The following is a 14,274-nucleotide window of genomic DNA, read 5'->3' on the forward strand; positions in this document are numbered from 1 at the left end:
GATGCATTTTGAGGCATTTTTAAATGGCTAAAGCAAAAACAAGCAAAAAAAAACCTTTCCCAGCTTTCCTCAGGTATGGCCAGGACTTTCCAGGTCACCAACCATGCTCCAGGCCCCTCTCCAGCTTGCCCTCACACCCACACCCTCCTCTGCCCAGACTCACCTCCACTCTACTGGGTCCTATGGCAGGCCCATCCATCACTACACGCCCCACCCCAGCCTTCTCTATCATTGCTCCTCAGCTGTCAGATCCTGTTGTGGCAGCAGAGACTCAGAGTTGACCCAGACACAGCTCCACTGGCCTACAAATTCTCACTGCATACAGTACTGCAGGCAGCTCAAATACCTCCTCCAGGAAGCCACCCATGACTACCCTCTGTGGCACTCACTATGTGCTGTGCTCAGTCACTCAGTCGTGTCCAACTCTTTGTGACCCCATGAACTGTAGCCCACCAGGCTCCTTATCCGTGGAATTCTCCAGGCAAGAATACCGGACTGGGTAGCTTATCCCTTCTTCAGGGGAACTTCCTGACCCAGGAATCAAACCAGGGCCTCCTGCATTGCAGACAGATTCTTTACCAGCTGAGCTACCAGGGAAGCCCATGTGCCACTATGCATGCACGCTTTCAGTCGTGTCCAACTCTTTGCAACCCTATGGACTATAACCCACCAGGCCCCTCTGTCCATGGGGATTCTCCAAGCAAGAATACTAGAGTGGGCTGTCATTTCCTTTTCCAGTGCCTCTATCAGTTCAGTCACTCAGTCGTGTCCAACTTTTCGCAACCCCATGGACTGCAGCACGCTAGGCCTCCCTGTCCACCACCAACTCCCGGCGTTTATTCAAACTCATGTCCATTGAGTTAGTGATGCCATCCAACCATCTCATCCTCTGTTGTTCCCTGCTCCTCCCACCTTCAATCTTTCCCAGTATCAGGGTCTTTTCAAATGAGTCAGTTCTTCACATCAAGTGTCTGAAGTATTGGAATTTCAGCTTCAGCGTCAGTCCTTCCAGTGAACATTCAGGACTGATCTGCTTTAGGACGGACTGGCTGGATCTCTTTGCTGTCCAAGGGGCTCTCAAGAGTCTTCTCCAGCACCACACAGTGCCTCTATACCCACCCTCAAAAACAGAGGCAATGTAGCCCATTGGTTGGGCTTCCCAGGTGCCCCAGTGGAAGAAGAAACCACCTGCAATGCAGAAGACGCAGGAGACACAGGTTTGATCCCCGAGTCAGGAAGATCCCTGGAGGAGGGCATGGCAACCCACTCCAGTATTCTTGCCTGGAGAATTCCATGGACAGAGGAGCCAGGTGGGCAACAGTCTTTAGGGTCACAAAGAGTTGGACACAACTGAAGTGACTGAGCACGCCTGCACGCAGAGCCTACTAGGTAAGAGCAAGCTCTCTGGGGCCAGACTGCCTTGCCTGTAGTATATCCTGAGTTCTCCACCAGCTGTAAGACCTCAAATAAGTTACTTTACTTCCCTGTGCCTCAGTTTCCTCACCTGTAAAAGAAGGATACTAATAGCCAGGATCTCACAGTCTTGTTCTGAGGACTTAGTAAGTTAATTATCAATAGTAAAAAGACATTGCAGTTATTATAAAATATTGAATATAGCTCCTTGTGTTATACAGTAGGGCCTTCTCCCCACCCCCCCTTTTTTTTAAACTGGAGTATAATTGCTTTACAATGCTGTACACCTGAAACTAACAGAATATTGTAAATCAACCATCTTCCATGTAAACAATTGTTCACATGGTTTTAAAAAGGCTTACAAATAACTCATCAGTAGGGGCTCATTAGGACTTCCCTGGTAGTTCAGCTGGTAAAGAATCTGCCAGCAATGCAGGAGACCTGGGTTTGATTCCTGGGTTGGGAAGATCCCTCAGAGGTTGGCATGGCAACCCACTCCAGTATTCTTCCCTGGAGAATCCCCATGGACAGAGGAGCCTGGTGGACTGTAGTCCATGGGGTCCCACAGAGTTGGACACGACTGAGCAACTAAGTACAGCACATGGGTTCATTAACTGTGACAAAGGTACCATATGAATGTAAGATATTATAGAAACTCTGTACCATCAACAGTGTTTTTGTAAATCAAAAACTATTCTAAAATAAGATATTCAAAAATGAGTACTGCAAAGCACCCATATGTCAAAGATCATTATTTGCCTGGAATTTACCCCTGTGAATTGAAATTATGTTTCTTTATCTGCCTCCCTGAAGACTGGGAACTGCTAGGGCACAGAGACTATGTTCCAGTGGACTTTGTAGACTCCAAACCCAGCATGGGCCCTGGTCCAAAAAAGGCACAGGTAGTGAGGAATGACTGAGTAAGCAAGTACAGGGACTGGCCAAACTTCTTCCTTAACCACGACGCATGGGGCACCAGGAAGTCCTGGATAAGTTTTGGCACTTGATTTCCCAGGCACTGATAGTTCAGAAGCAGGCCTGGAGGCCAGAGCACTGCAGGCAGCCCCTGCAGCCTGCCCTGGGCTGAGGCTTGGCATGCTCCTTGGGTCCTAGCAAAACTGCGAAGACCAAGCTCCGTACAGGGTAATGAAAACCCTTCTAATCAGTACAGACATCAAACAAACAAAACTAGTAGGTAATGAGACCCCCGTTCCTGGAGGTATGTGAGCAGAGGCTGAATGGTCCAAGCTTCTGGCTCAGGCTCTGCCAAGGCACCTTGTCTAGGGACCTCCCTACAGTCTGATGACCAATGACCCACAGAGAACAGCCAAGCTCCAAAAGGCATTCACTGATTAAGTCTAACCAGCACCCTTGAATATTCATTGGAAAGACTGATGCTGAAGCTGAAACTTCAATAATTTGGCCACCAGATTTGAAGAGCTGACTCATTGGAAAAGACCCTGATGCCGGGAAACCTTGAGGGCAGGAGGAAAAGGGGGTGACAGAGGATGAGATATTTGGATGGCATCACCAACTCAATCGACGTGAGTCTGAGCAAACTCCGGGAGATAGTGAAGGACAGAGAAGCCTGGCGTGCTGCAGTCCATGGGGTTGCAAAGAGTTGGACATGACTTAGTGACTGAACAACAACTTCCATTTTGAAGATAAGAAAATTGAGGACCAGAGAAAGAGATTGACTTCCCCAAAGTCACACAGCACCCCATGCCGCAGCATGAGCAACATCCAACTCCAAAGCTGGCTCAGGGAGCCCACCCCACGGCACCTGGCCACAGGGGCAGCTCCTAGCGCACTGCTGTCCCAGAGACCTTGCAGATGGGTCATGGCTCCAGAAAGGCTGCCCCCCATCCATCTGCAAAGGCCCTCAGCTGAGGCAGGTGCCAGGCAGCACACAGGCTGATAAGGCAGGAGATGGGGGGAGAGCTCTGGGCTTGTGATGGGGAGACCAGAAAGAGAGGCAGGAAGCCACTTACCTGATGGTGTGCTCAAAATAGATGTCATCCATGGAGGCTGTGACACAGGGGCACCCTGCATGCCTCTCCGCTGGCATCAGGAGAAGAAAGCCATCCGTTAGCAGCTTCCCCATGGCCCAGGCCTCTGATCCAATATCAGACCCTCCTAGCTAAGGCCTGCCTCCTCGCTTGCACCCCCACCACTCTTTACTTTCCTCACCGTGATTACGACACCCTGACCCTGTCTTACTTATCTGGGTTTTGTCTGGCTAGTGCCTCTCCCTTCTGCTAGACCGCAAGTCACTCGAGGGCAAGGAATTTCGCCCATCTTGTTCACTGCTGTGCCCAGTCCTGGAGCAGTGCCTGGCACGCAGTACTCAATAAGCAGCCGCTGAATGAATGCTCACGCCTCCACTTCCTGACTTCCTCGAGTGCCCAGACAACCTCACCCACCTTTGTCTGCTTGCCTGAGTCACTCTCATCCTGAGGACTCTGCTCCCAGGCCTGAGTCCTTCTAGAATTCCTTCTCTACTTCCAGGGATGGGTCAGGGTTGTCTCAAGTCTGTTCTCCTAGAGCCTCAGTTCCGCCTCCCTTTCCCAACCCCTATCAGACAGTGCAGGGGGACAGTTAGGCCTTCTGTCTGCTCCCCCGCTACCATCAGTCTGTGAACTACCTGTGGGCTGGAGAATACTAGGGCATCGAAGGCAACAAAATGAGCTCCATCCAAGCTCCACTCAACCCTGCCCAATGCCATGGGTTTTGCTACTGTCAGCCTCGGAGCAACCACGTCTAATGCTACGCTGCATCAGAGCAGGGACCCTAGGGTCCAGGACCAGCACTCAGAGCCCTGGGGGTTTGCAGGCAAGAGGGTGGGCCCAAGCTGAGCATGTGGAACTTGAAGAGGGCATCACAGGCAGGTGGAGCGGCCTGAGTGAAGGTCGGGATGAGAGAAGAGGGCGACGCTCAGGAAGGGCCTCTCCCCTGGTGTGTGTGGCCAGGGCCAGGAAGGCAGCCATGCCGGGTTCAGCCTCACCAGACAGGCAGGCAGTGGCATCGATCCACTTGAGCAGCTGCCCGACGCTCAGCTCGCCACGCTGGTTGGTGTGGCAGGGCAGCACCAGCTGGCTCATCTGCACCTCCGTGGGGTTCCGGTAGCCCTCGCCGTCTGCCATGTTGTCGCTGTCAGTGCGTGAGGCCGACTTCCGGGATGTGCGGTTGGAGAACACGGAGGCCAGGCCCTGGGGAGCAGGCGGGACGGTCAGCTCACAGCAGAGTCTCCAGGTCTGCCAGCCCCTGAGATCCCCAAGACCACTTGCCAAGAGAACCTAACTCCAAGAGTGGCCAGCACCCTCCAGCCCAGGGTCTCAGACCCCAGGGGCTCTCTGGATGCCCCTACTAGGCCCAGCTTCCTTTTAGCCACAAATTTCATGTTAACATATCCTTGCACCTGAGGGACGGGGTGGGGAGAAAGGGATGGAGCAGAGTATTAATTCAACTGTAGGCCAGCTTTTTCAAGTTTTGCCTCAGATTCACCTTCGTTCTGGCAAGATTTCCCATCTGTATTCAGGGAGGCCTAGGAAGCGCCCCCCTATGGGGCTTCCCTGGTGGCTCAGTGGGTAAAGCCCTATGGGCTTCCTTGGTATCTCAGCTGGTAAAAAAATCCACCTGCAATGCAAGAGACCCCAGTTTGATTCTTGAGTTGGGAAGATCCCCTGAAGAAGGGATAGGCTACTCACTCCAGTACTCCCGGGCTTCCCTGGTGGCCCAGATGGTAAAGAGCCTGCAATACGGGAGACCTGGGTTCAATCGCTGGGTTGGAAAGATCCCCTGGAAGGAGGGCATGGCGACCCACTATAGTATTCTTGCCTGGAGAATCCCCAAGGACAGAGGAGCCTGGGGGTCTACAGTTGATGGGGTCACAAAGAGTCTGACATGACTGAGCAACTAAGCGCAACACAGCACAGCGAGCCCTACAATAGTCAAGCCCAGGGCTTTGCTCCTATTTCATCCCATAAGGACCCTTTCCTCGGGCTCTTCATGTTTCAGATGACATCGGAAGCAGCACCTCAGCTGGTGCTTATCCGTTGTCAACACTTGGCTCTACTGACAGGGAGGGCTCCAGGCAGTCACTGACCAGCTGTCTGATCCAGACCAGGGCTGGAACAGCTGCCAGCTGGAGAACCAGCAGAGAAAATCCTAGAACTCATGAATAAGCGGAGGAGTCTCTGCCCAGGGTCCAACTTGGGAGTCTTACTTGCCAGGCAATAGAGGTAGGCATGCCTGGCAGTCCCCTGGATGGGGTGGGATGAGGAAGGGGAGCTGACCTGCCATCCTGTCTCTCGGGCCAGCTTTCCCTCATCACACTGTGAACAGAGCTAGGGACACCTGCCGGTGTGAGAAAAATGACAAGTAGGGATAGGCACCTGGGTTCCAGTTTTCATGCATACGTGCGTGCTAAGTCGCTTCAGTCATTTCCGACTCCTTACGACCCTGTGGACTGTAGACCCCCAGGCTCCTCTGTCCATGGGATTCTCCAAGCAAGAATACTGGAGTGGATTGCCATGCCCTTCTCCAGGGGATATTCCCAACCCAGGAATCAAACCTGCAACTCTTACATCTCCTGCTTTGGCAAGAGGGTTCTTTACCACTAGCGCCCAATGGGAAGCCCTCCATTTTTCACGGTCACTGCCAGTTGTGGTGATAAGTCTCTGCTAACATTTATAAAGTGCTTATAAAGTATCAGATACTCTTCACTTTACAAGTCCTAATTCAAATTTTATCCATATAACAAACCTCTGAAAGAGGTACATTATTATATTCATTTTAAAGATTAGGAAACTGAAGCTCAAGTAAGTGCCAAGCCCAGCTGTGACTCCAGAGGTCTAGCCACTGTGACTGAGGTCCTACTCACCACACTACACTGCCTGAAGGGCTTCCAGGGGCCCAAGATGAGGAATCCAGGGCCCTGGGTGTGGATTCAGCAGCAAAAAGTGCTATGACCTATGTTGACCCTGCTACTGCTACACGATGGGGGTAGTGATGGCTCAGGGAAAGACGGGTCTCATTCTGGGGTGCTATACTCTTTGGATAGCTCCTTTCACAAGGATTCCACAGCTAATTCAATAAATTCACAACACACCAAGTTGACTTGCTTAAGGTCACTGACCCCTAAGAGGTAGCCCTGGGATTTGAACCAAGCAAGTCTGACCCAGAACAGCTTGTGGGTTCCTTGGAGAGGCAGCTCCTTGCCAAGGGCCCCTGGATACCAAGTGCAGTGCTGGGGACCAAAATGAGACAGAAGAGGGCAGCTGCCCCAGGAGCTTGCAGCCTGGGTGGGGACCTGCGGGCACCAGGCTGCCAGGCTGTTGTAAGTAGCTTCCAGACCACTGCGATCCTAGCAGCAGGAGCTGTCACCATGGTAACCATTGCCAAGGCATTTCCAGACTGGTATGTGCTGGGGGCTGCCTGGATGTGGATTTGAGTGGCTGACTTTCTAGGTGTGGGAGACGGTAGAGGGAGGAGGCAGGCAGACTGTGTTTACCCACACTCTTCCCAAGCCCCTCCCACAGCTAGTTCTGGGACAAACATTCCAGAAAGAAGTCCTGGAGAAAGCAAGATGGAAGCAAGATGCAGAGAGTAAGGGGGAAGAAGAAAATCAGAGTATGTGGAGTTTCTGGGCAGTTCCAGATGTGCACACAGGGAAGATCCCATCCGCCCCAACACAACATCCCTGCTGTTCAAGCCTGTTCTCACCCACTGCCTTGCTGAATCGTCACGAGGCAGGCAGAGGGTAAAGACCATTTACCCCATTTTACAGATGAGGAAAGTGAGGATGGCCAAAAAGTCGTAGACCAGCAGTCAGGACACCTGAGTTCTAATCCTCTCTACTTCCCACCTAGCCAATCCCCACTCGTCAGTTCAGTTCAGTCGCTCAGTCGTGTACAATTCTTTGTGACCCCATGGACTGCAGTACGCCAGGCTTCCCTGTCCATCACCAACTCCCGGAGCTTACTCAAACTCACGTCCACTGAGTTGGTGATGCCATCCAACAATCTCATCCTCTGTCGTCCCCACTCCTACCAGCCTCCTATTACCTGTTTTGTGAAACAGAAGTCCCATCCATTGACGTCTACATGCCTAGAGGCAGGATCTTTGCCTTGTCATTCTGTTCATTCATTCACTCACTCATTCATTCTCCAAGCACTTCCTCTGTATTAAAGTGAAAGTTGCTCAGTCGTGTCTGACTCTTTGCAACCCCATGGACTACACAGTCCATGGAATTCTTCAAACCAGAATACTGGAGTGGGTAGCCGTTCCCTTCTCCAGGGGATCTTCCTAACCCAGGAATCAAACCGGAAAGTCTCCTGCATTGCAGGCGGATTCTTTACCAGCTGAACTGCCAGAGAAGCCCCTCCCTCTGTACTGGACCCTCTCAAACACTGAGCTTATAAGAAAAACTGGGCCAGTCCTTTGAGAAGCTCCTACTCTAGTTCTCATGCTTCGAAGTGCCTGGCACCCAGTAGGACCACATCAAAGATTTATAAAGGGATGTCTAGAGGCAGACTTGAGTTAAAATCCTAGCCCTGCCCTTCAGAGTGCTATGTGATCCTAAGCAATCCCCGCTCCTCTGAGCCTCATCTGTCACTTGCCAGGCAGGGCCCAGGGGAGACTGCCAGTCTCCAAGGTATCTCAGCCCTGGTTCCAGGATTCTGGGGTCTAATCTTGCAGGGCTCTGGCATGGCCAGCTGAGCTTTCTAACAAGGAAGCTAAGGAGCTCTGTCACTTGTCAGGCAGGAAATACTGTGCTCTGAGAAGGGCGGAGCTCCCACCCTGGGGCTGGCAGAGGAACAAGCCCCACTGTGCTCTGGCCCCACCTCCCTCAGAGAGAGGAGTGCTGAGCCCCTGGAGCATGGGCCGAGGGGAAAAGCAGCACAGCCTCCAGACTCCAGCAGCTTCCTGGGGCTCCAAGGCAGTCTGCCACAACAGGGCAGGCCAGGCCAGGCGGCCTCCCAATCCCTTGGTGGGCAGGCAGCCAGCCAGGGAGGACGGGGCGTGTGTGGGCCCAGCAGGGTTTGGCCAATGAGGCCCCAGAGCCCAGCCACTCCTCTCAGGGCCAGTCACGGGGAAAGCAGAAGCCCTGGGCAGAATCAGGGCCTGGGGCAGCCAGGAAGGCTGAGCCAGGACAGCTGACAGGGAGGACAGAGCCTGCATGAAGGTGGGGAGGGCATCTAAGGGTCAAAGACGTGCGCTCTCAGACGGCAGCCATGCCAGGCACTGGCGCCCAGCTGCAACAGTCCTGGCCAGATTGAGTAAGGCCAGACGAGGCCCCAGCCGGCTACACTGCGGGCTCTGTGTCCCTTCTCCTCAGCCAGAGTCATGTGACAGACCAGCTGGGTCAGAGCAAGAAAGGCCACCTTGTCCCACCCTCTCATGGCTGGGGACACTAGGGGAAAGGCTAAAGTAAAGGGGAAAGCCTCTTAGGCCACAAGGCTCCTTCTGGGCAACTGGACAACCATCCCACACAACAGATTTAACCTGGACCTCTTCTGTCCCCCAAGTAGCCAAGCTCCAGGGATCCAACCCCCTTGAACTCTTGGTCTGCCCGCCCCCGCTCCCCAGCCCCCACACTCTGATGCGCTCAGGCCCCTGCACTGCTCACTCACTGGGTTGCTTCCACAGCCAGTTCACGGGCCTCCAGTCTCTCCACCTCCTTCCAGGCCTCTACACAATACTGAAGGGCTCTTTCCAAAACCCCAATCCACCAACTTCACCACCACAACCTACTGCGTCCTGCCTTCCAGGGAAGCTAGACCCAGTCCGCACAACTGGGACCTTCTTCTGACCCGTAGGGCCACACAGACTTCTCTGCAGCGCAAGCCTGAGAAGGCACGTCTCCTGCTCAAGGTCTCCCAGCGGCTCGCCACGGCTCTGCCTACTCTGCAGCTCCCGCCACTGCCCCCGCAGCTGCTCTCCCAGCTCCAGAGCACACTCTCACTACCTCTGCCTAGGACCCCTTCATCTGTTCTACCTGCCAAGTGAGTCCTTCCTCCTACCCCATCTCCAGCACCCCTTCCCCATGCCTGCCTCCTCCCCAGGGAGAGTTAGGGCCTCCCTGGACCCCGCAGCCTCACCATCTCCATCACAGCACTGACCAAGGCATGCAGCCACTGTTTTCACAGCCACCTGCTCCACCAGACAGGCATTCCCACAGGACAGGGATGGACATAGGCCTGGCACAGAGCAGGTGCCAAATTAACGCCTGCTGCTGCTGCTAAGTCGCTTCAGCCATATCCGACTCTGTGCGACCCCAGAGACGGCAGCCCACCAGGCTCCTCTGTCCCTGGGATTCTCCAGGCAAGAACACTGGAGTGGGTTGCCATTTCCTTCTCCAAAATTAACATCTACAGGAGAGGAAAAGAGTGGTGACAAGGGCAGCCTTGGAGCTGAAACTTGAGGAAGAGGACAGTCTGAGGTACAGGAAGGACTGGAGAAGAGCAGAAAACAAAAGCAGGAGCAGCAGGGGCTCTGGTGATGGAGTGGCTGGGGCAAAGGGCAACAGGTGGGAAAGTCCTAGGCACCTGTGTGGGTGCAGACAGAAGCGGGGATGGGGGGTAGGGCAGAGTCCCCAGAAACCAAAGAAGACCCCTGGAGAAGGGTGTGCCCTACAGTGATCAGCAGGAGAATGTGGAGACCAGCCAGCAGAGAGAACATCTCAGGGACTTCCCTGCCTATCCAGTGGTTGAGACTCTGCATTCCCAATGCAGGGGGCATAGGTTCAATCCCTGGTCAAGGAACTAAGGTTTCCCACGTCACTAACCCCCACATGTCACAACTAGGAGCCCATGCTCCACGAGAGCATCACACGCACCACAACTAGAGAAAAAGCCCACGTGCCACAAAGAAGACCCAGCCCAGCAAAAACACAAATAAACCAAAGAACCACCTCAAAGAGCAGGCCTGGAACAGACGAGGCCCACCAGCCCCGGAGGGGAGGAGCTGGCCTGGGTAACCTCTCAGCTCACTCACCATGCCACAGGGCTGTGCACAGAGAGCCCCTGGAGATCAGCCTGGCCTGGACTCAAGTCAACTAACTCAGGTGCCTTCAGGCAGGCTGCTCAGCCTACCTCTGTGGGCCTCAGCTTCCGTAACTGCAAGAAATGGGATCATAATACCTACATCCAGGGTCATCATGGGGATGAAATTAAAGATCAACTGTTCACAGCTGCTAGTACACACCTGTCACGTGGCTAACATTTACTGAGCACTGAGGTTAGCATTATAAAGCTGAGTTTGGGCTTCCTACCAAAATATAGCTGGGAGACTCCTAAACAGAGTTCAAACCAGACTGTTTACATAGTACTTTCTCACGCATGAGTTCACCAGAACCTCATGGCAACCCCGTGAGGAGGCAAGACTGGTAGCCGGTTTGAGAGGTTCTGTGAGAATTCAAAGAACCAGTGATAGAGTAGCAGGGATTCAACTGCAGGGCAGGAGACCCCACATGGCCCTGCTCCGCCCACTCTCCCTCCCAGGCCTCTCTCCAAGGGCTGGGGACTGGAAGGAGGGCCCAGGGGTGGGGGGGGGGTGGGAGGTTGGAGGTGGGGAAAAGCACCTTGGCCCACTGCCAGCCAGGCCTCAGGAGAGCCAGGCCCTCCTAGAGTGTTAGGGAGCTGCCCAAGTTGGTTCCCTGTCCCCACAAAGGTGTCTCCAGGCTCTCAGAGCCACCAGTCGCCTCCTAGCAGTTTTCCCACCAGCAACACAGAAGCATCTGTCAACCCCCTAAACACCCCTTCAATCCTATTCCCTGTCTTCTCCCCCCAAAAGGCTCTGAGGCAGCCTGCACACTCATACACCCTGAGTATGTACACAGGCCCAAAATGTAAACAGAGCTAAGGAGCCAAAAAGGGAGGAGCGATTACACCAGGAATGCGTGTGTCGTGCTAAGTCACTTTAGTCGAGTTCGACTCTTTGCGACCCCATGGACTGCAGAGTGCCAGGCTCCTCTGTCCATGGGATTCTCCAGGCAAGAATACTGGAGTGGGTTGCCATTTCCTTCTCCAGGGGATCTTCCTGACCCAGGGATCGAACCCGGGTCTTCTGCATTGCAGGCAGGTTCTTTACCCTCTGACCCACTAGGGAAGCCACGTGAGGAAACCAGTTGCACAAAGATGCTGCCATAAAGAATTTCATTTGGCCTTGAGATTCCCAGTAGACAAGGGTAATAAGGGTAGCAGTGGGTACCAAACTCTGAGATGAAAAGTGGGTGCACTTGTCTGTGAAGCCAGCATGAGGGCTGGGAGGACATCAGTGTTCCATAGGCTTCTGATGGCCATATATCATCAGATGACACCTTCATTCTAGAAGATAAATAATGGTCTCCAGTGCCCTATACGCACATCCTCATTTTACTTCTAGCTACAGGGTGTATTGGCACTTGACATTTTTCAAGATTTGGGGGTGAGGAAGGTAGAGAATTAAACCATTAGTTCTTACTAAGAACCTGCTAGATGCCATTCATTTGGTTAGCACTTATTGAACACCTACTATGTACCAAGTTGTATGCTAGGAGCTTTCACACGTATTCTCTCAGTAATTCTCATACATATCCTACAACACACTGTTACTCTACCCATTTTACTATGAACAAACCAAGGCTGTGAGAGCCAGTGCATTGTTTCTGAGCACCTCAGAAGTGACAGACAGAATTTAAGACAATCCCAGAAGATGGGACTTCCCTGGGGACCCAGTGGTTAAGACTCCATGCTTTCACCACAGGGGGTGCAGGTTTGATCCCTGGTGAGGGAATTAAGATCCTGCATGCTGTACCAAAAACAAAATAAAATGAAAAAATTTTATTCCAGGGCAGTTCCCTGGTGGCCTAGTGTTAGGATTCTAGGCTTTCACTGCAGTTACTTGGGTTCAATCCCTGGTGGGGGGAACTGAGATCCTGTAAGCTATGTGGTGTGGGAGAAAAAAAATGCAATCCCAGACCTACCAGCCAAAGCCCACACTTATATCTCCACAGGCCTTGGAGATGAAGAGATGCTTCCATCTGAAACTCAAGAGAGGGGAGGCAAACTAACCCATGTCACACAGCCAGTCAGTGACCAAGGAGAGAAGAGGCCAGTAGCCTGAGTCCCTGCCCAGAGCCCACAGCCTAGGGCAGGCTGGTCAGCTTTTGTGCTCTCCCAGTGAGGACAGAGGGGGATGGGAGGGCCTTCAACCTGTTCATCCTGCCCCTGACCCTAAATCTGACAAGAAAGGAAGTGGGTAGCGGGTATAATTGAAATTGTGAGCTAAGCCCACCTCTTTTGGAGGTAGAGCTTCATGAGGCATTTCCAGTTTAGTGCCTTCCTATAAAACTGAATATAAGTGGAACTTATATCCATCAGCTTATCATCCTCAGGAGACCTTGGATAGGTTATTTTGCCTCTCTGTGCCTCAGTTTCCTCATCTGTCAAATGGAGCATTTAACTAGAGAGTTACTAAGAACTCTTTTCAAACCATGAAATTGTTTGGCTTATGGGAGGACCTCCTTGACAAGACTCAATACTTTGGCCACCTGATGCAAACAGCCGACTCATTGGAAAAGACCCTGATGCTGGGAAAGATAGAAGGCAAGAGGAGAAGGGGACCACAGATGAGGAGATGGTTGGATGGCATCACCGACTCAAAGGACGTGGGTTTGAGCAAGCTCCGGGAGCTGATAAAGGACAGGGAAGCCTGGTGTGCTGCAGTCCATGGGGTCAGAAAGAGGCGGACAGGACTGAGTGACTGAACAACAAAAGACGTCCTTGACAAGACCCACAGGGCCCTCCAGCCACACCCCCAGTCTTGCTCACACCACACTCCCCCAGACAACTGACCTTCTCTCTCCTCATGCCCCTCGGGCCGCTGCTTACCCCTGTCTGGAGCACTCATCCTCTCCTCTCCACCTCCGAAACGACTACCGGTCCCTCAGCTCCTTTATCTCTCCTCTATCCTCAGGCTCTGGCCCCAGGCCTCCACTCTGCAATGCTCTCCATTGTGACAACATTCATTTAACTGTGGGAGTACTTGGTGCACACTGGACACAAAGATCCTTCGGCGGGAGCACTCTTTACTCCTGGTGTCCATGGGGCCCAGCACAGAGCCTGGGACACTGTGGACCAAACGAATGAGTCGGTTCAGAGGGTCTCCAATTCTCAGTGTCACCCCATGTGGCAGAGAGAATGGAGGCCAGGAAGTCAAGAGAAGTTCCCCACTAGAAGTGCTGACCTCTCACCCCATCCTAGAACAGTCGGAACATCACCTGTCTGCCTCCACCCCCAAGGGTAAAAATAGTTTGTCTGAAATCGGACACTTGAGTCATCTGGAGAATTCCTCCTGCCCCATTAAGAAGTCAGCCAGGGGCCAGAGAGGGCAGGGAGGGCATTTCCTGAATGCTTAGCCATTCCTATCTCATCCAATCCATAGGAAACATTTGAGGTGTTATCACTTGCAGAGTACACAGGCGATCCAGAGAAGTCCCAAATCCAAGGTCACCCAACACTGAACCACAGAGCAGGGATTAAGTGAGGCTCCCTGCCTCTATCTACAGGGCAACTCTTGCCTCTGCACCAAGAGTAAAAAGGGTTTGGAGATAGAGAACGACTGCCTGCTGGTATGGATGGGGAAATTGAGGCTCACGGGCTGTCTGCCCAATATCTTAGGCAAAAGGGCCTGAACTTCAGCAGACCTTAGGTAAATTGATGAGAAGTAGAGGACAATCCCCACCTTATCTTCATCCAAGACTAGTAAGGGTTAAAGGAGATGCCAGGGACTTCCCTGGTGGTCAAGAATCCACCTTCCAATGCAGAGAACATGAATTCTATCCTAGTGTGGGGAACTAAGATCCCACATGCCACAGGG

The 14,274-nt window shown here is 52.8% G+C and overlaps 1 protein-coding gene across 2 annotated transcripts in view; it reads right to left on the reverse strand.

Annotated features, from left to right (window-relative positions):
• Positions 1–14,274, reverse strand: part of ACOT11 (acyl-CoA thioesterase 11) — a 47,472-nt gene that overhangs the window by 18,127 nt on the left and 15,071 nt on the right. For both annotated transcript variants that reach the window (XM_052636836.1, XM_052636837.1), the window contains exons 2-3: positions 4,418–4,622; positions 3,405–3,474 (exon numbers count right to left, since the gene is read on the reverse strand). In XM_052636836.1, coding sequence (XP_052492796.1) covers positions 3,405–3,474; positions 4,418–4,622 — 275 coding nt within the window. The remainder of the gene's footprint in view (positions 1–3,404; positions 3,475–4,417; positions 4,623–14,274) is intronic.

Source organism: Budorcas taxicolor, chromosome 3, assembly GCF_023091745.1.
Source record: "Budorcas taxicolor isolate Tak-1 chromosome 3, Takin1.1, whole genome shotgun sequence".
NCBI classification, from domain to species: domain Eukaryota; kingdom Metazoa; phylum Chordata; class Mammalia; order Artiodactyla; family Bovidae; genus Budorcas; species Budorcas taxicolor.